At 44.7% G+C, this 26,406-nt stretch overlaps 1 protein-coding gene across 1 annotated transcript in view; it reads left to right on the top strand.

The window, feature by feature from the left end:
- Window positions 1-358: 358 nt before the first annotated feature.
- Window positions 359-26,406, top strand: part of LOC123764161 (uncharacterized) — a 76,678-nt gene continuing 50,630 nt past the window's right edge. Inside the window, exons 1-2 of the mRNA XM_069330122.1 lie at window positions 359-2,227; window positions 11,284-11,417. Of these exons, the coding sequence (XP_069186223.1) occupies window positions 1,695-2,227; window positions 11,284-11,417 (667 nt within the window). The 5' untranslated portion in view covers window positions 359-1,694. The remainder of the gene's footprint in view (window positions 2,228-11,283; window positions 11,418-26,406) is intronic.

A 26,406-nucleotide genomic window follows, 5' to 3' on the forward strand; every position in this document is an offset into this window, starting at 1 on the left:
ACTGTCCAGTACCAGAACAGCCTTCATGACCCCGGATAAGAGTACGCAACACGTACCATACATTCCCCCACAGCTTAACACCCAACACCAAACCACTGAATTGCCAAATTACTGAAATCTATTAAGCTATCTACAGGACGTAAAATTAAATATTTAGTATTAAATATTTGAACAGTAGGAAGAGCACTGGAGAGGTGGGTGGGGGTGACAGGTGCGGCCCCGCAGGTGGTCAACACAAGCTGCGGTACTCAGCTGCCATACATGTCTACCATAATGTGTTAACTTGTGTCTTGTATATATGTGTCTCTCACTCCTCCCCGTGTATCTCACCTATATCTTCTCACTTTCAGTTCCACCTGGAGGACAGTGCCGGGTCGTGGGTCAGGAGCTGGTGACCTCCTGGAGGACAGTGCCGGGTCGTGGGTCAGGAGCTGGTGACCACCCGGAGGAGAGTGCCGGGTCGTGGGTCAGGAGCAGGGCACCATGCGCCCAGGAGAGGTGTCTGGGTGTGTGGCGGTGGGCCGGGGTGCCCTAGTCCTTGTACAGCACCTCCTGGGCGGTGCCAAGTAACCTGCTTCTGCATCACTACCACAGTCACCAACAGGAACATGGTCTGCAGGAACAAGTGAATACGGGAGCAGAAAGTTGCTTTAAGCCTGAAAGGGGAAAGTGTATTCAGGAGGAGAAAGTGTTTTCAGGAAGAAAAAGAGGAAGTGTCTTCGGGAAGAAAAGAAAGAAGTGTCAGTACGGGGCGGAAATATGAACCCTGCCTGCCTCATAGGTCGTGTGAGGGCTTCGTGCCAGGCGCTACACACCCGCCACCAGCTGCTTCTACTAACCTGGTAGCCCATACTCCTGGTAGCCCACACTCCTGGTAGCACACACTCCTGGTAGCCCACTCTCCAGGTAGCCCATACTCCTGGTAGCCCACACTCCTGGTAGCCCACACTCCAGGTAGCCCACACTCCTGGTAGCCCACCTACCTGAAGTCTCATCTTCCACTCTGGTCTCAGCGCCCATCCAGGTCACACAACAACATAGATACTCGATCGATCTGAGCGCCGTCACTCACCAGAGGACAATACTACTACTTGCTCATCCACCTCTGCTCCTTACACTACCTGCGCCTCCATCTCAGAGATGCTGAGTCTTGCCACGGTATTGCTTCTCACTTCAGCGTTCACACAGCTTTACCAACATGAAGAACCTCTCTAAACTCATTTTTGTAGCATTCTCATCAAGCATATATTCCGCTTTTCCTGTGCCAGCAGCAACAATAATCTCAAACACAATCTAGCGCATGATATTTAGCAAGTTGTTATTGTCAAAAGAACAATATTAAATCACAAGAGGAACCACTTTCCAAATAGCCACAAATAGAAGTCACTAGATAAGGACAAACCGAAAGGTTGATATCACTATGCAACAATATTGATCAACACGTTAAGTAACACACACGTGAACAGGTAACGGAAGCCATCCTGGCTCACCCGGGCCGTCTCCTGCAGGACTCTGTGCTCGGTCACACAGCATCTGGCTCTCTCTCTCTCAACGACCACTGCCCAAGAAACATCCACGTCTCTGGCAAGGCTTGTGATTACTCCACGGTCCCAACATCGCCCGTCAAGACATCCACGGTCTCAACATCGCCCGTCAAGACATCCACGCCCTCAAGAGTGCCTAAAAAGACATCAATGGTTCCTGTAGCCCCCACGGAGACGTTGATGCTTTTGCCAGCGGTTCTGACGACTTCTGAGTCACCATTGACACCCTCCGAGACGTCGACATCATTCTCAGCGCTCAGTTCCTGCAGCCAGCGGCCACAGCAGCAGCAGCAGCAGGATCAGCGGAAGGAGGAGCAGCAGCAGCAGCAGCAGGAGCAGCGGAAGGAGGAGCAGCAGCAGCAGCAGCAGCAGGCACCGCTGGCGTCCCCTACTCCTTCCGTGCAAGCGGGCGGCGTCCACAGCGTCACCAATATGTCTCGTCTAGCCAGCATCCGCCTCACCTCCACAGACAGCGACTCCACCTCCCTCAGCGGCTACAGGAACTCTACTACCACCTCTCAGGACTACATCGACTCGGATGTGACAATGTCCCCGCTGAGTCCCAAAAGCCCCTTCAGTCCCAAGAGTCCCAAAAGTCCTTTCAGTCCCAAGAGTCCGTGTAGTCCCCTCAGCCCCAGGTCCCCGCGAGGGTCCAGGCCGTGTTCACCATCTCCGCTGGCAAGGTAAGAGCATTAAGTCTCCCAGGGTGAGAGAGAGAGAGAGAGAGAGAGAGGGTGGGAGAGGTCGAGGCTATGGGGAGGAGAGAGGCAAGAAGAGCGGGGAGAGTAGGGGCAGGGATCGCGACACATAAAATGTCAAAGTGAAAAACGTGTCTGAGAGCAAATTTATATATATATATATATATATATATATATATATATATATATATATATATATATATATATATATATATATATATATATATATATATATATATATATATATATATATATATGTATGAGTGTGTGTGAATGTGTGTGTGTGTTTGTGTGTAAATCACGAAAATTAACACGTGATGAAAAATGTGACAGTGTCAGACCACGAAGGAATAATTGAAACAGGAATTTCCTTAAGTAATTTCGTATATTAATCGATCGTATATTATACGGTCGTATATTATACATCTTCGGAAGGAATGATTTACAAGTCAATATGTTTGGACATATATAGGTAGGAGTGAGAGATAGAGAGGTGAAGTTAGGTACAATGATAAATAAATGAATGGGATTAGGTAGATATAAAATAAGAGCTGCATCATATGGGCCAATAGGTCCCTATTAATATCCATGTATGGGCCAGTTGGCCCATACATGGATAATAATAGCAAAATATAGTAGATATTGTCAAGTTTCGGCAAGGTCGCCAATTTGTCACGCGTCACTCACCTTGGCCTTGTGTTACGTGAGGTTACAGTTAAACAGCGGGGGATCGTGCTACTGATCCTGTAACGTCACGCCGTGGGTCTTTGCTCCCTCCTCTAGGGTATCATGCATCGTGCCCCAAGGAGCTCTCCTAGTCATGCCTCAAGACCGCTCATCATTATTTGATCTTGGACCCAAGGGGGAAAGGAGAAGGCCCAGCCCACACAGCTTGGTTCAATTCAGCAGTGTGTGTTACGGCCACTATGGGTCGCAACCGGGTTCTTTGATGGTAGAACCAAAATGACAGTATTCTACCCTAAATTGGTAGTACGTTTTCAAGAAAGTGGCTGTGTAGTGCATAAAAAAAGTAGGGGATGAACAAAACACTGTTCCTTTCGTCAATGTATTAAATATCTTTCCATCACCGTTAAGCATATATATGTACACCGTCACCATAAATAATGTATAAAGAACAAATTAGGCAATTTCTACACCTATGTACAATCCTTTCGCTCAGGATATCAAGCGTGTTCACGTGCAGAGTTCATCAATCCCCAGTATTTCTTCACTGTCCAGTAGCGTATCCAACCTTACTGGGAAGAACACCGGGTAGTTCACCTGTACGTGGGCCAGGCCACTGACAGTGTCATGAGGTGCCTGTACCCCCACGACCACTCTCCAGCTACTCGCTGGCAGAGGACCTCAGCCACACGCTGAGTGGGGTCACAATACAGGGGTAGCGATCCCCTGGCAGCAGTCTCTAGCGATCCCCTGGCAGCAGTCTCTAGCGATCCCCTGGCAGCAGTCTCCAGCGACCAGCTAGCAGCACTACTCAACAGGCACCTCCCTGTCGTCAGTCTCTCCCCTAAGCCAGTCCCAAAGGTACGCCGATCTTTTTCAACACTAAAGCACCCAAGCTCTAGCAGCTACCACACTGCTTCATCGGCGGCGGCTTACTTGGTCGTTTCCAGTACCATGTGAGTAGACCGTGAACTGCCCAAGATGAACTGCCGTCTCCAGTACCGCTGTCCCCAGACGTCACCTCTGTGGACACACAAACGTCATCAATGACCTAGCCGATACTGGTGAACTAGGAAATACCACTAACTCACTGGGGAGTTGACATTGTGCTCTGTAGCACACACTAGGTGGCGCTGGTCTTGATGCGTCACCTCACCAGAGGTCACTCACAACGACCCTTCTGGCTGACCAAGACCAAGGTAAGAGGGGGAAAGGTAAGTGTGATTTGACGGTGTGAATATTACATAGCTGAGTAAACAAAGAGTATTGAGGATAAGGTGTCATCTGACAGTATGAATTTTATTACTGTGTGAATATTAGCGCGTTAGTGATTATTTACCTAGCTGAATACAAAAAGTGTATTAAAGGACAAGATGTGTTTACATTGATAGACTGGAGAACGTCTTCATCTGAATTAAGTTTGATGATCTAAGGCGGAGGACAGGAATTGGAGCTCGGTTAAAGTTTTGATTTATTGTACAGGGGTTTGAAAAGTAGTTGGGTTTTAACTCTCAGGGGATTTTAGCAGATAATGAATTTCCAGGAGCGAACTAAGGTAGGGGACAAGAGCTGAAACTTGGTAATTTACTTGTTGATTTATTTTACATGAGTCTGAAAATGTAGTCGGGTTTTAAATCTCAGGGGATTTGGACTGACAATAAAGAACTTGTACAAATGAGCTAAGGCAGGGGACGAGAGCTAGAGTTTGGTAATTCCTTGGAACTTATTTACTGTGTCTGAAATACAGAGGGTTTGAATTTCAGGGAAATTGATCTGTTACTAACAAAGATATGAGAGAGGGTAAAGGTGGGGGATAAGAGCTGGAGCTCAGTAATTGTGTTTTCTTTACTTACTCAGATATCACAATAAGTTAATATAACTTATTGTGAGTTAGGTTAAACCCGTCGTCGAGTGGTACGACGGGTTTAAATTTCAGGAAAATTTATGGGTTATTAACGAAGATGCGAGACGGAAGTAAGGCGGAGGCCAAGAGCTGGAGCTCGGTAACTAAATTGTCGTATTATACTACGTTTGAATGATAACTGTTTAAAATTTAAGGGAGCTTGGACTGTTAGTAAAGATGTTATGGGGTAATGTAAGGTGGGGAACAAGAGCTACAACTTGCTTACTAACTTTGTTTGATTTTACTACATCTGAAATATGATTGTTTAAATTGGGCTGTTAATTTTTAGGTCTTCAAACGGACTCTGTTAATATTTGAATTTTCTCCATAAGAACTCTTTAAGAACGCAGGTGTAAGTAAAACTCTGAAATATTTTGGTCTCAAAGTGGACTCTGATTAATTTGGGTATCAAACTGGACTCTGTTAAATTTTGGTCTTAAAGTGGACTCTGTTAAATTTTGGGCTTAAAGTGGACTCTGTTAAATTTTGGGCTTAAAGTGGACTCTGTTAAATTTTGGGCTTAAACTGGTCTCTGACTAATTTTCGGTCTTAAAAGACTCTTGACTATTTTCGGATTTCTACTGGACTTTGACTAATTTAGGTCTTTTACTGGACTCTGACAATATTTGGGTCCAAAATAATCTCTGTCTCATTTTGGTCTTATATGGAATCTGAAGAAAATTGGTATTCAAAATGTCTCTGATAAAATTTGGTCTTCAAATGGTCTCTGAGGAAAATCGGTCTTTTTAAGGTGAAACAGCTGTAAATGAATATAAAAACTAAAGTCACGGCTAAGATGTCTATTTTTCTTAACAAAACTTCTATGACAATATTTTCTGAAAATGGTCTTTTGAATAATTTCGGTCTTAAACTCGTTAATAAACTTCTATGATTATATGAACTCTGAAATATTTTCCTTTATCCGAAAATGGTCTTTGAAAACTGAACTCTGAAAAATTTGAATTTTCCCCATAAGAACTCTTAACAAACATTTATGATTGCTTTATCCTAAAATGGTCTTTGAAAAATTTCGGTCTTTAAGTCTGAAAAAAACACTTCTATGATTATATGAACTCTGAAAAATGTTGAATTTTCCCCATAAGAACTCTTAACAAACTTTTAAGAGCTCTGAAAATATTTTTCTCATAAGAATTCTTTAACTCCAAATCGGAAATTTATCAGGAAACCCCAAACACTAAATGGGAATGGAAAGTTTAACTGGAAAACCCAAGCGCTAAAGGGGAACTAAAAAAATAAATTCGTTTAGCGCTTAAACCCTACTACTACTACTGCTCCGCCCCTCGGCCTCTGAACAGCTTCCCCTCGGCCTCAGAACAGCTTCCCCACGGCCTCAGAGTCCGCATCACATCTCTAACCTCTCATCCCGTTTGCGATCATCAGAGACCATCTTTCCTGGAATTATCGTTTACAGGGCAATTTAAGGCGGCTCCGGGGCTCCCTGGTTATGATCCCGAGGCAGTCAAGGGTTGACATGACTTCTTCATGTCCACCGGTGACATGACTGGTGGAGGGTGAGGTGTGGGAGGCTTGAGGCAGCCATTACCTCATCACCCTAATGGTCCGCCCGGGCTTGGTAAAGACCCAGTTCTGTGGGCCGCTGTGGGCCACCTCGAGTACTTCTTGGTAATAATAATAAGGGTAAAAATAATATTCTACACTTTTCCTTGTCTTCCTCTTTTTGTTTCTCTGCTTCTGCCTCTGCTTCTTAATCTTCATGTTCTTCTTCTTCTTGTTATTAATATTATTATGGTCTGCTTTTTCTTCATAATTTTGTCTTCTTTCTCTTGTGTTTGCTCGTGTCCTCTTGTGGATATTACCTCCACAATACTTATGATGCTGCATGGTGTGGTGGTGTGTGGTTGTGTGTGGTGGTGTAGTGTGGTGTGGTGTGTCTTGGTGTGAGGTGGTGTGTGGTGGTGTGGTGTGTGGTGGTGTAGTGTGGTGTGAGGTGGTGGTGTGTGGTGGTGTGGTGGTGTGGTGTGGTAGTGCAGTCCGTCCTCTCCAGTAGTCACACATAGTATAAGTGATATAGTAAATGGTTGGAACACAACCTAACCTGACCAATGGACGCAGGGTTGTCCCTCCGTCAGTTCTGTGATCCGCTCTGATTGATAGTACTTCATATTTTGACGTTGGGTATTTTGACGTCAAAATATGATGTTTTATTTGAGAGGATTGGTTGTGTAGTGTGGTGGTGGTGTGGTTTAGGGGTGGTGTGGCGTGTTGGTTGTGTAGTGTGGGTGTGGAGTGGTGTAGTGTAGGGGTTGTGTGGTCGGGTGTAGGGGTTGTGTAGTGTGGCGTAGGGGTGGTGTGGTGTGGTGTAGGGGGTTGTGTGCTGTGGTGTAGGGGGTTGTGTGGTGTAGTGTAGGGGTTGTGTGGTATGGTGTAGGGGTTGTGTAGTGTGGTGTAGGGGTTGTGTAGTGTGGTGTAGGGGTTGTGTTTTGTGGTGTAGGGGTAGTGTGGTGTGGTGTAGGGGTTGTGTGGTGTGGTGTAGGGGTTGTGTGGTGTGGTGTAGGGGTTGTGTGGTATGGTGTAGGGGGTTGTGTGGTGTGGTGTAGGGGTTGTGTTTTGTGGTGTAGGGGTTGTGTGGTGTGGTGTAGGGGGTTGTGTGGTGTGGTGTAGGGGTTGTGTGGTGTGGTGTAGGGGTTGTGTGGTGTGGTGTAGGGGTAGTGTGGTGTGGTGTAGGGGTTGTGTGGTGTGGTGTAGGGGTAGTGTGGTGTGGTGTAGGGGTTGTGTGTGTGTGTGTGTGGTGTTGATGGTTGATTAATGAAGATTAGCTTCATTAATCTTCTTCTGCTCTGATATTCTCGTATGAACTTCTCTGCTCGATATTCTCGTATGAACAACTATATTACAATCATTATTGATTTGATTATATTGGTACCAGCTGAAGAACCGAAGCTACAAGTTCACTACTTACAATGTTCATCACAGCTAAATCTCCAGTTGTGTGGGAATTTATACCCACTAAATCAAACATTAACTAAGAAATTATTATTTCTATATTCTATCTATTTTTCACATCAGACTCATTATATTGTATCCTACATATAGATCCATGATGACAATGCCACAGAGGTGACATCTGCCATGGAGCCCAATGTCTACGTGACTTTGTACATGTAATCTTAAAAAACAATTGGAACATGAAGTCAATGTCCGGCGAGGATTAAATCAATATATATAAATAAAAATGGAAATGTTCGTTTGTTCAAAATCGCTAATCTCCGAAAGTTCTTCACCGATTGTGTTGGAATTTTGATACAACGTTCCATTCGCATCCGAGCAGGTTTTTATATACATACTATATAGTATGTATATAGTATGTATTTTATATATACATACTATGTCACGTCTGTGACGGTAAAAAACATGTTTTTTTCTGAAAAACTGTTTTTCATGTGAGGGAAATCTTTGAAACCTCTTTACCTATTGCTTTGAAATTTTGACACAACGTTGCATTGAAATAGGGCGCGTCTTTTTATATACCTACTATATAGATGCCACCCCTGTGACAGGTAAAAACATGCGTTTTTTGAAAAACAGCGCCATCTGTTGCACATAATAGCAACATTCACGCTATACTAGATATGTCACGAATTCCATTACAATGTTTCCGGTTACAGTGATAAATTTTATTTTCATAGATTTCGATTTTATTTATTTTTTATTGAATTATTTTGTGTGATATTGTGTTGGAATTGAGCTGTGTTGTTTACCATACCGTTCATTTCGTAAGTATAAGGATAGATGCCACACCTGTGACAGGTAAAACTAGGCTTTTCTTGACAAACAGCGCCATCTGTTGCATGTAAGAGCAACACACATGCTATACTAAATATGTTACAATTCCATTTCAATCATTCTGATTGCATTGATAAATTGAATTTTCATAGATTTTTATTTATTTTTATTTTTATTTCATTATTTTGTGTGAATTGCATTGGAATTGAGCTGTGTTGTTTACCATACCGTTCATTTCGTGAGTATAGTTTATTTTTTTATTTTCATTTTATTTTTTTATTTATTTTTTCTTATATTTCAGTGATGGGAACATCAGAACACTTGATGTTCCCAATTTTCTGATGGGAACATCAGACCATTTGGGAAGGCATCGGACGAGGGAGTGGGGAATGGTGGGGAGGACTGGGGGACGGAAGTGAGAGATGGTGGGGAGGACGAGGGGACAAGGGAGGGGGTAATGGTGGGGAAGGACGAGGGGACAGGGGAGTTTGGGATGGTGGACACGAGGGGATGGGGGAATGGAGAATGGTGGGGAGGACAAAGGGACAGGGAAGGTTGCTGTGGCTCCGCAACGCACATGCGCTGCGGAGCCACAGCAACGCCGGGTACTGCAAGTCCTTAATAAGAATTAATGGGACTATCAAGCACTACTTATAATCTTTAAATCTTATATATAATTATGTTATATCACACTTTGCTCAACAATGTGTGAAGACAATAAAATTAATCAAACAATATTGCGGACAGTCCTCCCTCCCAGAGGAAGGTCGGTGCCGCGGGTGAGCGCGCCCACCACGGACCGCTGGGCACGGTTGCCAGATTGGGCTACAAGTAGCGAATTGGGCTACTTTTGAGAGTCCCCGCGCTCCCAAATTTTTAATTTCGCTACTTGCTACTTTTTGGGCTAATTTAAAAGCAAGTTGGGCTATTAATGTTAAGAAACTCATTGATGTATATTTATTTTTTTATAATGAAATGTGTACAAATCACAGTCGCGTCCAACAGCCTGATTGACTTAACCACTTACCGCAGGAGCCCTGGTCAGAGACCGGGCCCCTGGGGGACGTTGATACTAAGAACCTTCGAAAGACAAAGTAACCACAAGGCAAGGTAATCCTCCCCAGGGGCTATAGATGTCCCAACCTTAAGTGTCATTAATACTTCATCCCAAAAGCTACAACCTGGTTCCATAGATCTTTATTAAGGAGAGAAAGTTATCTAGAAATTTACAGATTGATAAATGATGGGAAAGATCCCTTACAGTTAATCCCTTTGTCAGGAAGACGATGGTTGGCAAGGAGCGGTAGTGTAAAGCGGCTGTTAGATCAGTGGGATTCTTTAACGACTCATTACCAAATTGCTTCTTCCTCTTGTGATAAATACGTTGCAAGTCAACTATTTTCAATTTAGTCTGATCCCCCAATAAGCTACATTTCACATTTCTCAAACCAATCCTAAATGATTTTGAAAGTATGAATTTACTTTACGAAAAATATGAAGCAGATCAGTATAGCCGTCACACTGACTTAGAAAACTTCACTCTTGGAATACTCAGAAGAATCGTGCATCCTCATCACGCAAAGCTTCATGTTAATTTGGACTACAACTCCATATATCTGCCCCGGGAGAAAGTTTACTTTGGTTACGAATTTTCAACACTTCTGGCAACTAATAGACAAAACAATTTTATAACCCAGGAAAAGTTTCAAAATATTCAAGAAAGATGACATAATGTTGTAGTGAAAGTTTGCAAATGGTTTCTTTCTCGTATTCTAAGAAATGCTGAAACTTTCAAAAAGGTGAAAAATGTCACCTATCATATTCCTTAGCCACACACGGCCACCATTTTCAAAACTTCCATTAGTACTAGCTGACCAGAAACCGGCGAGAAACAATGGGCAAAGTTTCTTTCACCCTATGCCCCTGTTACCTAGCAGTAAAATAGGTACCTGGGTGTTAGTCAGCTGTCACGGGCTGCTTCCTGGGGGTGGAGGCCTGGTCGAGGACCGGGCCGTGGGGACACTAAAAAAAAAAAAAGACCCAAAATCACCTCAAGATAACCTCAAGAAGATTACATGCTCACTACACACAATCAACATAACATCCGTACTGTTATGGTCAACACTTCTTGTTTTCCTCGGTCCCCAAGACTGATAAGTTCGATAAGATAAGATAAGATAAGATAAGATAAGATAAGATAAGTTCGTGGGTTATAACGCCCTCTGCGACCCCTGGCGTCCACCCCAGAACCCCTGATCTATTGAATAATAAAGTGTTGCTCCACCAAGCTGTAGCTGTTGGTGAGACCTATCGGTATATATTTTTATTCTGTTCTTCATAGAGCATAATTTTCTCATATGTTAATAAATAACGTTATACATTATAAGTCAGCGCATAGCTAAGCCGAGGTTGTTTGGTAATTACTTGTGTACACAACGTGACTGATGCATTTAGAGAGGTGTGAAAAAGTGAAGCATTGTTCTAGGTAAGTTTGAATGTAGTGAGTCGCGGGGATATTTGAAGACCCACTTTACTTAACTATTTACGTGATGATAAATTGAAGTAATAAATATAGAAGTGGTTAGGGTGAGAGAGAGAGAGAGAGAGAGAGAGAGAGAGAGAGAGAGAGAGAGAGAGAGAGGAGGCCGGTGCTACACTAACCCCCCCTTCCTCCCTTCCCCCGCCACAGCCCGGTGAGAGCGGGTAACCTGGCCTACCTGGCCTCCAGGCGCTCCTCCAGGGACAGCGAGGCGGGGGACCTCGCGCCGCTCAACTACGCCAGGTTCAAGCAGCGACGGAGGTCAAACTTCCTCGAGCTCCCCAGTGAGTATCTTATTTATGCCATCACAACCACGCCTCGTCCATCACAACCACGCCTCGTCCATCACAACCACGCCTCGTCCATCATAGTCACTCCTCATTCATGCTCCATCCATTACACCAATGCTTCACCCATCATACCTCACCCATCTACCAGAACCATGCCCCATCCATCAGAACCTAACCCCATCCATCACAATCACGTCGGGTCAAATGGTATTTGCCAAAATTCTTGCAATAGATCAAGTGTAGAATTTCTTTTATTCTGGTCTATGTTCTGCAATAAGTCAGTAAGCATAGGAAGTGGAAATCTATCAGATGTCGTCACTTGGTAAAGTTTCTGAAATCAACGACGAGACGCCAAGAGCCATCCTTCTTGGGAACTAAGATCAGTTGAGCATTCCATGGAGAGGTGCTTTCTTCAGTAACACCTCCGTTCAACATCTCGTCAATAAGTCGGTCTGCAACAGCTTGTTAAGAATGAGGCAATCTGTATGAAGGTACATAAACTGGTCGAGTACCTCGTTCAAGAGGAATTTTGTGAGTGATGATTTTGTGAGTCTCACGGAAGTCAGTGGGGACTAAGATGCTCAGGAGACTGCTAGCTTATTCCGATTTGTCGTGTGAGAGAGCGCATGTACCATGTGTTCAGTAGAGGCCTCATCCACTACTGGCACCGATAACGAATAATGGGAGACGTCCACAATATGTGTGCCTGATGCGAGGTCAGTGTTGGTCTTGGTAACATTGACAACATAAACAGCAGTAGTGTTGTTCTGTAACTGATATAACGACGGTTCTGCGTTGGTACCTTTTAATTTGACATGTGTCACACTCTGCTATTACGTAATCTAGGTCAGGTACACCGGGAATTCTGACAACAATCTTTGTTATTGCGTGAGAATGTAGGACTGTGTCTTGGTGTAAGATGCCTCTGACATGATTGATGTTAGACTCCAGGCAAGTAAGTTAATGAACAATTGCCAAGATTCATTGACCTCACCGACCTGTGAGACTGTGTGGCTACGTGATGGACTGGTGTTAGTAAGTGACTGAGTGACGGCTTTGTTTGGGTGTGACTGGTAAGATGTAGCCGGGTCACTCCTGGCTTTTATGTAACGGATATAGTCCCTGTGGTTGGTGAACTCGTGTCCCGTGGCGTACACACCACACAAGAGTTACTACTGTGTCAGCAATTGTTGTTTCCTAACGGTAAGCATCGATAGTAATTCGGTAGTCTCTCATAGTTTTCAGTCCAAGTAAGATGTTTCCTGGGAATCGAATATAATCTACTAGTAAACACGTCATGACGAGTGATCTGTCATCAACTGTATGTCAGGTTCACCCAACACTGCAGGTATGCCTCCAGGAACTCCACTAAGGGGAAGGGGGGAGGGGACAGATGGCTGCTGTGTGACACGTCTGTCGTGAATGTCAGGGAAGGCGGCTTGTTTGATGATGTTGACTCTAGTTCCTGTGTCTAGGAAAATTCTATCTTGTCGACCTTTCAAAGTGGCTGAAATCAGCCACTCGTAACTGCTGTGCTGTAGCTGCTGTGCTGTAGCTGCTGTGCTGTAGCTGCTGTGCTGTAGTTGCTGTGATGTAGTTATACCAGGTAGCTGGACCGGGAGCTGGAGCCCATCAGCTGATCCTACTAAGCTGCCACCAGTATTAAGGGTTTAGGGTGTGATGGCAACTTTCTTGATAGTCGGAAGGATTAAAATACAAAACTGTTGTTGCTTTTCTTTTCTTATTATAAAATAAAAGTTATCGAAGACAGTTAACGTAGTCCCAAATATATAAAAAAGGTGACAGACAAGAGGCCCTAAACTACAGGCCAGTGTCCTTAACTTGTTTACCATGCAAGGTGATAGAGAAGATCGTGAGATAAAAGCCTGGTGGCCCATCTGGAGAGAAGGGACTTTGTAACCTGTCACCAACATGGGTTCAGGGAAGGTAAGTCGTGTCTCATTAGTTTAATAGAATTCTATGACTAAGCATTAAGCCGAAAGAGAAGGATGAGCTGACTACATTTTCTTGGACTGTCAGAAAGCGTTTGACACAGTACTCATAAGAGGCTGTTGCCTAACCTGGAGAAACAAACTGGAGTAAGTGGCAAGGTGCTCCAATGGATTAATGAGTACCTAAACAACAGGAAGCAGGGAGCTACTGTGAGGTGTGAGACTGCAGACTGGTGTGACGTAATTAACGGAGACCCACAGGGCTCTGTACTCGGACCTATCCTGTTTCTGATATACGTGAATGATCTTCCAGAAGGTATAGACTCATTACTCTCAATGTTTACTGATAATGCTATAATTATACGAAGGATTAAGACAGGAGGACTCAAGAGGCTCCAGGATGACCTAGACTGAAGAGACAGAGAGGCCGGGAGGTAGAGAGAGAGAGAGACAGGGAGGCCGGGAGGTAGAGAGAGAGACAGGAAGGCCTGGAGGCTGACAGTAATTAGAGCGAGGGGGAGACAGCAGGTGTAAAAAGAAGCATATCTCAGATGACCGTGAAACAGGAGAATATGACAGGGGTCGGGGAGAATGAGACGGAGGCCATAATGTAGGGGGGGAGTTACCCGTCTCATAACCCCAGGGGGTCCCCCTATTTCACACTTTATCACCCTAGACTAAGCCGTGCACTTCTGTTCTCTTCAGTGTAAGAGAGTGAGAGGGAGAGAGAGAGAGGGAGAGAGAGAGAGGGAGAGAGAGAAAGGGAGAGAGAGGGAGAGAAGGAGAGAGAGGGAGAGAGAGAGAGAGAGAGGGAGAGAGAGAGAGGGAGAGAGAGAGAGAGAGAGGGAGAGAGAGAGAGGGAGAGAGAGGGAGAGAGAGAGAGGGAGAGAGAGAGAGAGAGGGATATATATATATATATATATATATATATATATATATATATATATATATATATATAATAAAATATCAAAAAATAAAAAAGGAAGGGGGTGGTAGGAGAAAAGCACACAGAAACTGTATTGGAGGGGATCTAAACATTCCCTCTAATGCGTTATGCGTGGTTTCCTCCGAGGCTATGGGTCCCCCTTCTTCCAGCTAGAGGTGGTACTCCCTCCTATATATATATATATATATATATATATATATATATATATATATATATATATATATATATATATATATATATATATATATATATATATATATTTCGACCCTCGTTTGGGGATTCTTTCCATTAACGTTTTGAAACTTTATGAGAATTTCCTGCCCACCTAAGCTATCAGAGGACCCTTAACTTACTGTTGTTGAAAAAAAAGGGTCTAAATATATATATATATATATATATATATATATATATATATATATATATATATATATATATATATATATATATATATATATATATATATATATGTCGTACCTAGTAGCCAGAATGCACTTTTTGGCCTACTATGCAAGGCCCGATTTGCCTAATAAGCCAAGTTTTCCTGAATTAATATATTTTCTCTATTTTTTTTCTAATGAAATGATAAAGCTACCCATTTCATTATGTATGAGGTCAATTTTTTTTATTGGAGTTAAAATTAACCAACCCGTTCTCGCAAATTTAATAAGTCAATATTGACTTATTAAATATGTGCATAGGTGACATACTTAACATAATAGATACCCTTAAAAAGATTCATAGAAAACACCGACCTTACCTAACCTTGTTAGTATCTTAAGATAAGCATCTTATTGCTTCGTAATTACAATTATTACCTAACCTATAATAGGTATAGGTTAAGTAATAATTGTAATTACGAAACAATAAGATGCTTATCTTAAGATACTAACAAGGTTAGGTAAGGTCGGTGTTTTCTATGAATCTTTTTAAGGGTATCTATTATGTTAAGTATGTCACCTATGCACATATTTAATAAGTCAATATTGACTTATTAAATTTGCGAGAACGGGTTGTTAACGTAGATATATGACCGAACCTAACCAACCCTACCTAACCTATCTTTATAGGTTAGGTTAGGTTAGGTAGCCGAAAACGTTAGGTTAGGTTTGGTTAGGTAGGTTAGGTAGTCATAAAACAATTAATTCATGAAAACTTGTCTTATTAGGCAAATCGGGCCTTGCATAGTAGGCTGAGAAGTGCGTTCTGGCTACTAGGTACGACATATATATATATATATATTTCGACCCTCGTTTGGGGATTCTTTCCATTAACGTTTTTCATAATGTTTTGAAACTTTATGAGAATTTCCTGCCCACCTAACCTACCAGAGGACCCTTAACTTACTGTTGTTGAAAAAAAAAATCCCAAATTTATATTATTTATTTTTCATTTTCAAATTACGTCCATATTCGGCTATACGGGCAAACGGCCAAAAGTGACGTTCTTTTTAAGAGGACAGGTTCTGTATACTGATTGATTATTTTTACTGTCTAGACAGATTATTGAGATAAAATGTGATTATAATATAATTAGGTGTAGGATTTAAAGATTATAAGCAGTATTTAATAGTACCACGGATTCTTATTAAGGATTTGATTTAATCCTCACCAGAAATCTACTGATGTTCCAATGTTTTTTAATTAATTAAGTCACATATGGCCCCAATTGCATACGTGATCATGTTGCATTGTCATGGAGGCTCCAGTTGATGTAGGATATAATGAATCTGATGCGATTCCGATTGATTCTGATATGATATAGAAATAATGCATTTCTTAGATAATAATATTGATATAATGAATAAAATTTCCCACACAAGGAAGAGATATAGAAACTCAAGGAAAATCCGAATTCGAAACAGCACAAAGTAGCGGATGGAGGGCTCCTTCCAGGGAGACTCTCGTTTGCAGAAATGCTACTAAATAACCCAAGGGCCAAGGCTGCTATGGACGAAGCTACTGTGAAAATGGCTACACCCCAGGAAGCTGCAATGAACATGACTCAAAGGCTAGGAAGAAAAAGATCTCTTATAGTTGTAGGAGTACAGGAACCCGAAGGATCCAACCAGGATCAGTGGAAAGGGAAGGACGGAGCAGCGGCGACAAAGATCTTGGAGGACCTGGATATGGCAAGGGATAATGGCAACAAAGAGAAGGTTTTCAGGCTGGGCGCTTACAAGAAGGAAATGAAACGACTAGTAAAGTTAGTGTTTATAAACTAGGCAACGAAAGAGGAAATCCTGTCAAGGAAGAGAAAGTTTATGAGACTAGAGGGATACATGGATGTTTTTCTGCAGAGCGACATGATGAGAGAAGAGAGAAGGAAGGCTAAAGAAGAAAGAAGATAATGCAAAGGTGGGGGGGGGGGGAACAGGGGGGGGGGAGGTGGGAACAGGGGAGTCACAGGACGTGGTGCAGTGTCTCCAGTAACCTCAGAGGGGAATGTGAATCCCCTCAAGTATGATTGATTGATGAAGATTAAGCCACCCAAAAGGTGGCACAGGCATGAATAGCCCGTAAGTGGTGGCCCTTTTAAGCCATTACCAGTATCAATAGATGATACTGGCGATCTGTGGAGGTGCGACTGCACCCTGCGTGACGCGAGATGTCTCCCGTGCCCTCAAGTACGTAGATTTGGACATATATAGGCAGGAGTGAGGTGAAGTGAAGTGAAGCACAGTGACAAATATATGAATAGGGATTGAGTGGATATAAATAGAAGCTGCATTGTACGGGCCAATATGCCCATAACGTTGATATTAATATCATAAGATAGTGGATATTAACTCGGGATTAGTGAGAAAATGCGTATCAATGATCCTACTCAAATCGCCCTCTAACTTATCAATCAAATATGGATCTAAATTATATAAACCATTGCTAATGTTCAAATTACATTATTTTGTTAACTTTATTAAAGCAGATTCAATTATGTTCCTATTGAAAGTATTTTCGTAATTAAACAATACATGTATATCAAAAAGTTTCAAGGCCTTGACAATATTTTCAAACCCAGAAAAATATGGTAAACATAAAACATTCTTTGGGCGAATTTTCTCACTGTATATATTATTATAATATGTACGACGTGCTTTGCTACGACAAACTTCCAAAAAACTCAGGGGATAACAAAGCTTGAGACCAATCGAATCAATGTTCTTAAACTCTTCATCTAAGAATTCTGGACTAATAACCCGGAGAGCACTTAGATAAATAGAGGAAATAATAGATTGTTTCACATTGTATCTATACCCTGAGAAATAATGAACATAATAATAATTTATCTTATTTTATCCCGACTATCCCCCACTCCCGTCCCCTCGTCCTCCCCACCATTCCCCACTCCCTCGTCTGATGCGTTCCCAAATGATCTGATGTTCCCATCACTGAAAAATAAGAACAGTTAAAAAAACGAAATGAAACAACAATGAAAAAAACTATACTCACGAAATGAACGGTATGGTAAACAACACAGCTCAATTCCAACTCAATATCACACCAAATAATTAAATCAAAAGGAAAATAAATCGAAATTTATGAAAATTCAATTTATCAATGCAATCAGAAACATTGAAATGAAATCGTAACATATTTAGAACAGTGTGTGTTGCTTTTACGTTCAACAGATGGTGCTGTTTGAAAAAAACAAAAAAATGTTTTTACCTGTCACAGGTGTGGCCTTTATATAGTAGGTATATAAAAACATGTGCGTATATGAATGCAACGTTGTGTCAAAATTTTAAATGAATCGGTAAAGAGGTTTCAGAGATGTTCCTCACATGAAAGCTCATATGGAAATCACAGTTAAAAAAAAATGTTTTTACCTGTCACAGGTGTGGCATCTATATAGTAGGTATATAAAAACACACTAGTATGCAAATGGAACGTTGTGTCAAAACTTCAGAGTAATCGGTGAAAAGCTTTCGGAGATTAGCGAAAACAAATATGAATGTTAATGTTCGTTTATGAACAAACGAACATTAACACTTATTTATAAAGATATATATAATGCATGGTATGTATTCTTGCACATCACACATGAGGACCAATTAGGAAAAGGAAAGAGAGGGGAAGGGAAGAGAGGGGAAGGGAAGAGAGGGGAGGGAAGAGAGGGGAAGGAAGAGAGGGGAAGGAAGAGAGGGGAAGGAAGAGAGGGGAAGGGAAGAGAGGGGGAAGGGAAGACAAGGAAGGGAAGAGAAGGGAAGGGAAAAGAGGGGAAGGGAAGAGAGGGGAAGGAAGAGAGGGGCAGGGAAAAGAGGGGAAGGGAAGAGATGGGAAGGGAAGACAAGGAAGGGAAGAGAAGGGAAGGGAAAAGAGGGGAAGGGAAGAGAGGGGAAGGAAGAGAGGGGAAGGGAAGAGAGGGGAAGGAAGAGAGGAGAAGGGGTAGAGAGGAAGAATGACAGAGCGAGTATTGTCTGGACTAGCACCACTTCCCATCCTCTCTATTGTTTACCCAGACAAAGGAATCAAGAAAAATGGAACTTGTGCCTTTTATCTCGAATTATATTGAGCCGAAAATTGAAGAGTGTTACAAGTTCAGTGAGAGAAAGAGACAGAGAGACTGAGAGAGACAAAGCCAGAGAGAGACAGAGGACACACCTGAAAGGAAAGTGCCGACTATCCAATCTGTCCAGGAACCTTAACGAGGTGTGAAGAGACAGAGCGGATGAGTCATTAAGAGCCGAGACGGAAGGTAGGGAGACAGTAAGTTAAGATAAAAGGAAGGAACGAACCAGACTTAACACAACGAAATTACAGAAGGCTTAATAGCGAAAGAACAAAATTGAGATAGACAAATAGTGCGAAGAACAGAAGGGAGAGGAGAAGGGCGAGACTGGTACTATAGACCACACCTGTCATGACAGTCACGACACTGAGGAGTGTTGTGAGAGGTTAGAGGCAACAGTAGGAGAGCCACCACCACACTGGTTGATGTGAGGCCTCTTGTTCATGACACACCTGTCGACCAGCCGGTGTCTGTGACCAGTAGACGGGTGCTGACCACACTTGCTGGGGGTGCTGCCCACACTTGCTGGGGGTGCTGCCCACCTCCATACTTGCTAGGGATGCTGCCCACCTCCACACTTGCTGGGGGTGCTGCCCACACTTGCTGGGGGTGCTGCCCACACTTGCTGGGGGTGCTGCCCACACTTGCTGGGGGTGCTGCCCACCTCCACACTTGCTGGGGGTGCTGCCCACACTTGCTGGGGGTGCTGCCCACCTCCACACTTGCTGGGGGTGCTGCCCACCTCCACACTTGCTGGGGGTGCTGCCCACCTCCACACTTGCTGGGGGTGCTGCCCACCTCCACACTTGCTGGGAGGTGCTGCCCACCTCCACACTTGCTGGGAGGTGCTGCCCACCTCCACACTTGCTGGGAGGTGCTGCCCACCTCCACACTTGCTGGGGATGCTGCCCACCTCCACACTTGCTGGGGGTGCTGCCCACACTTGCTGGGGATGCATAACACAAGGGTGACCACCCCACAACAACAACAAAAAGAACACAAGAGTGACCACCCCCTCTGCCCCATTATATCGAGGATCAACATCCTTGCGGCCCGGTCTCTGACCATGCCCTAGGGGAAGGGCGTCTGAGGGCCTCAAAGTTATAATATGATTCGCTGTTTTAAAGCCATAACAACATATATTTTTAAAGTTCTAATACAGTTTTTACAATATATTTAACTATAACATGTTCCTATAGATTAAAACTTTTCCTGAGAGCTGCAGGTGAGGGTGATGAAGGAGGACTCTTGGAGACACTACGGGTGTTAACTCAGGTCTTAACATGATATTAACGGTGCTAATATATTAACATGACATTACTAAGTCTTAATATATTCACAAGGGAAAGTGTTCACTTTCGCAACACAATTATGGGGAAAGTTTGTTGGAAAATTTGCAATTTGGCGACAAACTTTTGTGGTTGTAAAGTTTGTCTTCCAGTTAAGTGGCCATAATGGTGTGTACTTACTCATGTGTACTTACATATTTGTGCCTGCAGGATCACGCTCTAGCTCTTGGACCCCGCTTTTCTAGCGGGGAGTTTTCTAATGCAATAACTCCTGTCCTGTTTCCCTATTATGTCTGCTTTTAAAGTTATGAATGAAGTTAGCCTCAACACTCTGCTCCTTTAGGTTGCTCCATTTACTTACTACCTCTTACGATAAATGAAAACTTTCTAACATCTCTATGACACACCTGAATCTCAAGCTTCCATCCGTGCCCTCTTGTTCTATTGTTATTCATTGTAAATATTTCCTCTGTTTCCACCTTGTCAATCCCTTTAAGTATTTTATACGTCTGTATCATGTCCCCCCTCTCCCTCCTCCTTCATAACGTCGTCAAGTTTAGTTCCTTCAGTCTGTCTTCGTACCTCATCCCTCGCAGCTCTGGGACTTCGTTGCGACCTTTTGCACCAAAACGAGCTTCCTTATGTGTTTTTTAGATGGGGTTCCAGGATGGTGCGGCATACTCTAAGACTGGCCTCACATAGGCGGTATACAGTGATCTGAAAGCCTCCTTATTAAAGTTTCTGAAGGATGTTCTGACTTTTGTCAGAGTCAGATCACAGGGCCCCGTCTAGGAGCGGGACACAGAGTGTTGAGAATGTTTTACATACACGCCGTTCGTTCCCTAGTTGATTATGCAGCACCTGCCTTACTCACTCTTTCTCCTGGTCAGTGGGCAAACATTGAGGTTATTCAAAACAATGGGAATGTGAGTCATAACAGGAGCTCCCAGATGGACTAAAATACTGAACCTAAGACTAGAAACAAAGCTAACGTCAATTGAAATAAGGGTAAAAGGTATTTCTGCGTGCATGCTGACCAAGATATTGACTAGACCTAGAATCAGTTCACTTAAAGATATAATCACTGGAGCACTAACTCGGGACACAAGAGCCTCCAATAGCAACAGGTGGACCCATTGTGCGATAAACACCATCAATACATTCCATATAACAAACACAGTCAGTGAGAAGGGTGTCGACGAAATACATGCAGACTTTGTTATGCAAGCCCCTTGGGAATCTCTGCCAGCAGACTTTAAGATTATGGTTATTGCAGGAAAAAAGAACCAGACAAATCCTCATCTGCTACGTAACAATGCACAGATGCATATAGAAGCAAACTTGGCATCTGACAGCTTCACTTACTTCACAGATGGATCAGTAGACCAGCAGGGACAAGAAACCGGAGCTGCAGTTAAAGCAGGAAACTGTAAATAGTTGGAGGCTCTCAAATGGATGTTCGACTTTACAGAGATGCTAGCCATTCAAAAGGCTTTGGAACATGCTGTTGCTCAACACCGACAACATGTTATCATACATACAGATTCGAGAACTGCCTTTGAAACCTTGCAACAAGAACAGATATGTGATAACATCCATCTGATCACGAATATCATATCATTAATGCAAACACTCAAACGACAAGGCCGACGGGTACTTATCAACTGGGTGCCAAGTCATGTGGGAATAATAGGAAATGACATTGCAGACGAAGCTGCAAAACTTGCAACTAAGAGAAGAAATGTAGACATTTACATACCACAAAGTCTATCACAGATTAAGAAAGTAATTAGAAACAGAGCAATGCAGATGATGTACAGTGACCACAACACAGCAGTTGCAACATCAGGATCTGCGGGTTGGTACAAGAATTCAACAAATTACGAACCACTTAGTTTGATGAAAGGGAACAGTAGAGCAACAGAAGTACACTTACATCGCATCAGGCTTGGATACCCATGTGCATGGGAAATACACTGTGGAGAAATGCCCGACAGACCACTGGAACATTATCTAACACAGTGCACAGTTACAAATCCAATAAGATTTCAACTTAGATTCAACAGAGCAGAAGAAGTTGTTTTTTTTTTTTTTTTTTTTTTTCTTTTTAGCAGGGATAATCCTGCGCGGGCCCTAAGCCTCTAAGAAGTTGTTAAACACATACGGCAAAATCTTACTGAAGCGACCATACGAGTCATAAATACTCATACTCCGCCCAAGTAAAACAGAAACAAGCAACATTGAGTGGGCCAGCCAGAGGCTTAGGTCCCGCGCAGTGGGCCAGCCAGAGGCTTAGGTCCCGCCCAGTGGGCCAGCCAGAGGCTTAGATCCCGCGCAGTGGGCCAGCCAGAGGCTTAGGTCCCGCCCAGTGGGCCAGCCAGAGGCTTAGATCCCGCGCAGTGGGCCAGCCAGAGGCTTAGGGCCCGCGCAGTGGGCCAGCCAGAGGCTTAGGCCCCGCACAGTAATATCTCTGGAAAAAAATCACAGGATAGACAATGACCATCACAGGACAGACAACGACCACCACAGGACAGACAACGAACTCCACAGGACAGACAACGACCATCACAGGACAGACAACGACCAGCACAGGACATACAACGACCACCACAGGACAGACAACGACCACCACAGGACAGACAACGACCACCACAGGACAGACAACGACCACCACAGGACAGACAACGACCACCACAGGACAGACAACGACCACCACAGGACAGACAACGACCACCACAGGACAGACAACGACCACCACAGGACAGACAACGACCACCACAGGACAGACAACGACCACCACAGGACAGACAACGACCACCACAGGACAGACAACGACCACCACAGGACAGACAACGACCACCACAGGACAGACAACGACCACCGCAGGACAGACAACGACCATCACAGGACAGACAACGACCACCACAGGACAGACAACGACCACCACAGAACAGACAACGACCACCACAGGACAGACAACGACCACCGCAGGACAGACAACGACCATCACAGGACAGACAACGACCACCACAGGACAGACAACGACCACCACAGGACAGACAACGACCACCACAGGACAGACAACGACCACCACAGGACAGACAACGACCACCACAGGACAGACAACGACCACCGCAGGACAGACAACGACCACCGCAGGACAGACAACGACCACCACAGGACAGACAACGACCACCACAGGACAGACAACGACCACCACAGGACAGACAACGACCACCACAGGACAGACAACGACCACCACAGGACAGACAACGACCACCGCAGGACAGACAACGACCACCACAGGACAGACAACGACCACCACAGGACAGACAACGACCACCACAGAACAGACAACGACCACCACAGGACAGACAACGACCACCACAGAACAGACAACGACCACCACAGGACAGACAACGACCACCGCAGGACAGACAACGACCATCACAGGACAGACAACGACCACCACAGGACAGACAACGACCACCACAGGACAGACAACGACCACCACAGGACAGACAACGACCACCACAGGACAGACAACGACCACCACAGGACAGACAACGACCACCGCAGGACAGACAACGACCACCGCAGGACAGACAACGACCACCACAGGACAGACAACGACCACCACAGGACAGACAACGACCACCACAGGACAGACAACGACCACCACAGGACAGACAACGACCACCACAGGACAGACAACGACCACCGCAGGACAGACAACGACCACCACAGGACAGACAACGACCACCACAGGACAGACAACGACCACCACAGAACAGACAACGACCACCACAGAACAGACAACGACCACCACAGGACAGACAACGACCACCACAGAACAGACAACGACCACCACAGGACAGACAACGACCACCGCAGGACAGACAACGACCATCACAGGACAGACAACGACCACCACAGGACAGACAACGACCACCGCAGGACAGACAACGACCACCGCAGGACAGACAACGACCACCACAGGACAGACAACGACCACCACAGGACAGACAACGACCACCACAGGACAGACAACGACCACCACAGGACAGACAACGACCACCACAGGACAGACAACGACCACCACAGGACAGACAACGACCACCACAGTAGCTGTACACAAAACATCAACACGTCAGAACTATACAATATTGGAGTGTTCGTTTACGTCGGCTTTTATCACACAATATCTTGAATTACACAACAACAATGAAATATTGTGGGATTTTTAAATTGTTTTATATAATGCAATATCAGTTTATTGCTACCTCCTATGCCAAACAAAACAAAATATAAAAAGATAAAAAACGGAAATCAAATGAATTTAACCAAAAAAGTTGTATTTTGACTTTATTGATTACAAAAATAAGGAACAGCATATATATTTTTTAACTTATTTCTGGATCAGAACTTATTTTTATTGCCAATAACAGGTAGAATTTAAAGAATATTTAATATCAGGTATTTTTCTTTTAATTTCGTGCAATAGGTTTATACCGAACTAATTTTTAACACAATTTTCTGTATTTATTATCCGGGGAAGAAATTTAAATCCTGCATATTAGTTAGTGTTAATGGTACTGATCAGTTATAGGATGACAGCCAGGCTACAAGTGTGGGTAGGTCCCATCCCTACCATACCTTCCCTACCCTACCCTTCACCACCTTCCCTACCCTTCACCACCTTCCCTACCCTTCACCACCTTCCCTACCCTTCACCACCTTCCCTACCCTTCACCACCTTCCCTACCCTTCACCACCTTCCCTACCCTTCACCACCTGCCCTACCCTTCACCACCTTCCCTACCCTTCACCACCTACCCTACCCTTCACCACCTGCCCTACCCTTCACCACCTTCCCTACCCTTCACCACCTTCCCTACCCTTCACCACCTTCCCTACCCTTCACCACCTTCCCTACCCTTCACCACCTTCCCTACCCTTCACCACCTTCCCTACCCTTCACCACCTGCCCTACCCTTCACCACCTTCCCTACCCTTCACCACCTACCCTACCCTTCACCACCTGCCCTACCCTTCACCACCTTCCCTACCCTTCACCACCTTCCCTACCCTTCACCACCTTCCCTACCCTTCACCACCTGCCCTACCCTTCACCACCTGCCCTACCCTTCACCACCTTCCCTACCCTTCACCACCTGCCCTACCCTTCACCACCTGCCCTACCCTTCACCACCTGCCCTACCCTTCACCACCTTCCCTACCCTTCACCACCTACCCTACCCTTCACCACCTGCCCTACCTTTCACCACCTTCCCTACCCTTCACCACCTTCCCTACCCTTCACCACCTTCCCTACCCTTCACCACCTTCCCTACCCTTCACCACCTGCCCTACCCTTCACCACCTGCCCTACCCTTCACCACCTTCCCTACCCTTCACCACCTGCCCTACCCTTCACCACCTGCCCTACCCTTCACCACCTTCCCTACCCTTCACCACCTTCCCTACCCTTCACCACCTTCCCTACCCTTCACCACCTGCCCTACCCTTCACCACCTTCCCTACCCTTCACCACCTTCCCTACCCTTCACCACCTGCCCTACCCTTCACCACCTGCCCTACCCTTCACCACCTTCCCTACCCTTCACCACCTGCCCTACCCTTCACCACCTGCCCTACCCTTCACCACCTTCCCTACCCTTCACCACCTTCCCTACCCTTCACCACCTTCCCTACCCTTCACCACCTTCCCTACCCTTCACCACCTGCCCTACCCTTCACCACCTTCCCTACCCTTCACCACCTTCCCTACCCTTCACCACCTTCCCTACCCTTCACCACCTTCCCTACCCTTCACCACCTTCCCTACCCTTCACCACCTGCCCTACCCTTCACCACCTTCCCTACCCTTCACCACCTGCCCTACCCTTCACCACCTGCCCTACCCTTCACCACCTTCCCTACCCTTCACCACCTTACCCTACCCTTCACCACCTGCCCTACCCTTCACCACCTTCCCTACCCTTCACCACCTTCCCTACCCTTCACCACCTTCCCTACCCTTCACCACCTGCCCTACCCTTCACCACCTGCCCTACCCTTCACCACCTTCCCTACCCTTCACCACCTGCCCTACCCTTCACCACCTGCCCTACCCTTCACCACCTTCCCTACCCTTCACCACCTTCCCTACCCTTCACCACCTTCCCTACCCTTCACCACCTGCCCTACCCTTCACCACCTGCCCTACCCTTCACCACCTTCCCTACCCTTCACCACCTTCCCTACCCTTCACCACCTTCCCTACCCTT

This window comes from Procambarus clarkii, chromosome 23, assembly GCF_040958095.1.
Source record: "Procambarus clarkii isolate CNS0578487 chromosome 23, FALCON_Pclarkii_2.0, whole genome shotgun sequence".
NCBI classification, from domain to species: domain Eukaryota; kingdom Metazoa; phylum Arthropoda; class Malacostraca; order Decapoda; family Cambaridae; genus Procambarus; species Procambarus clarkii.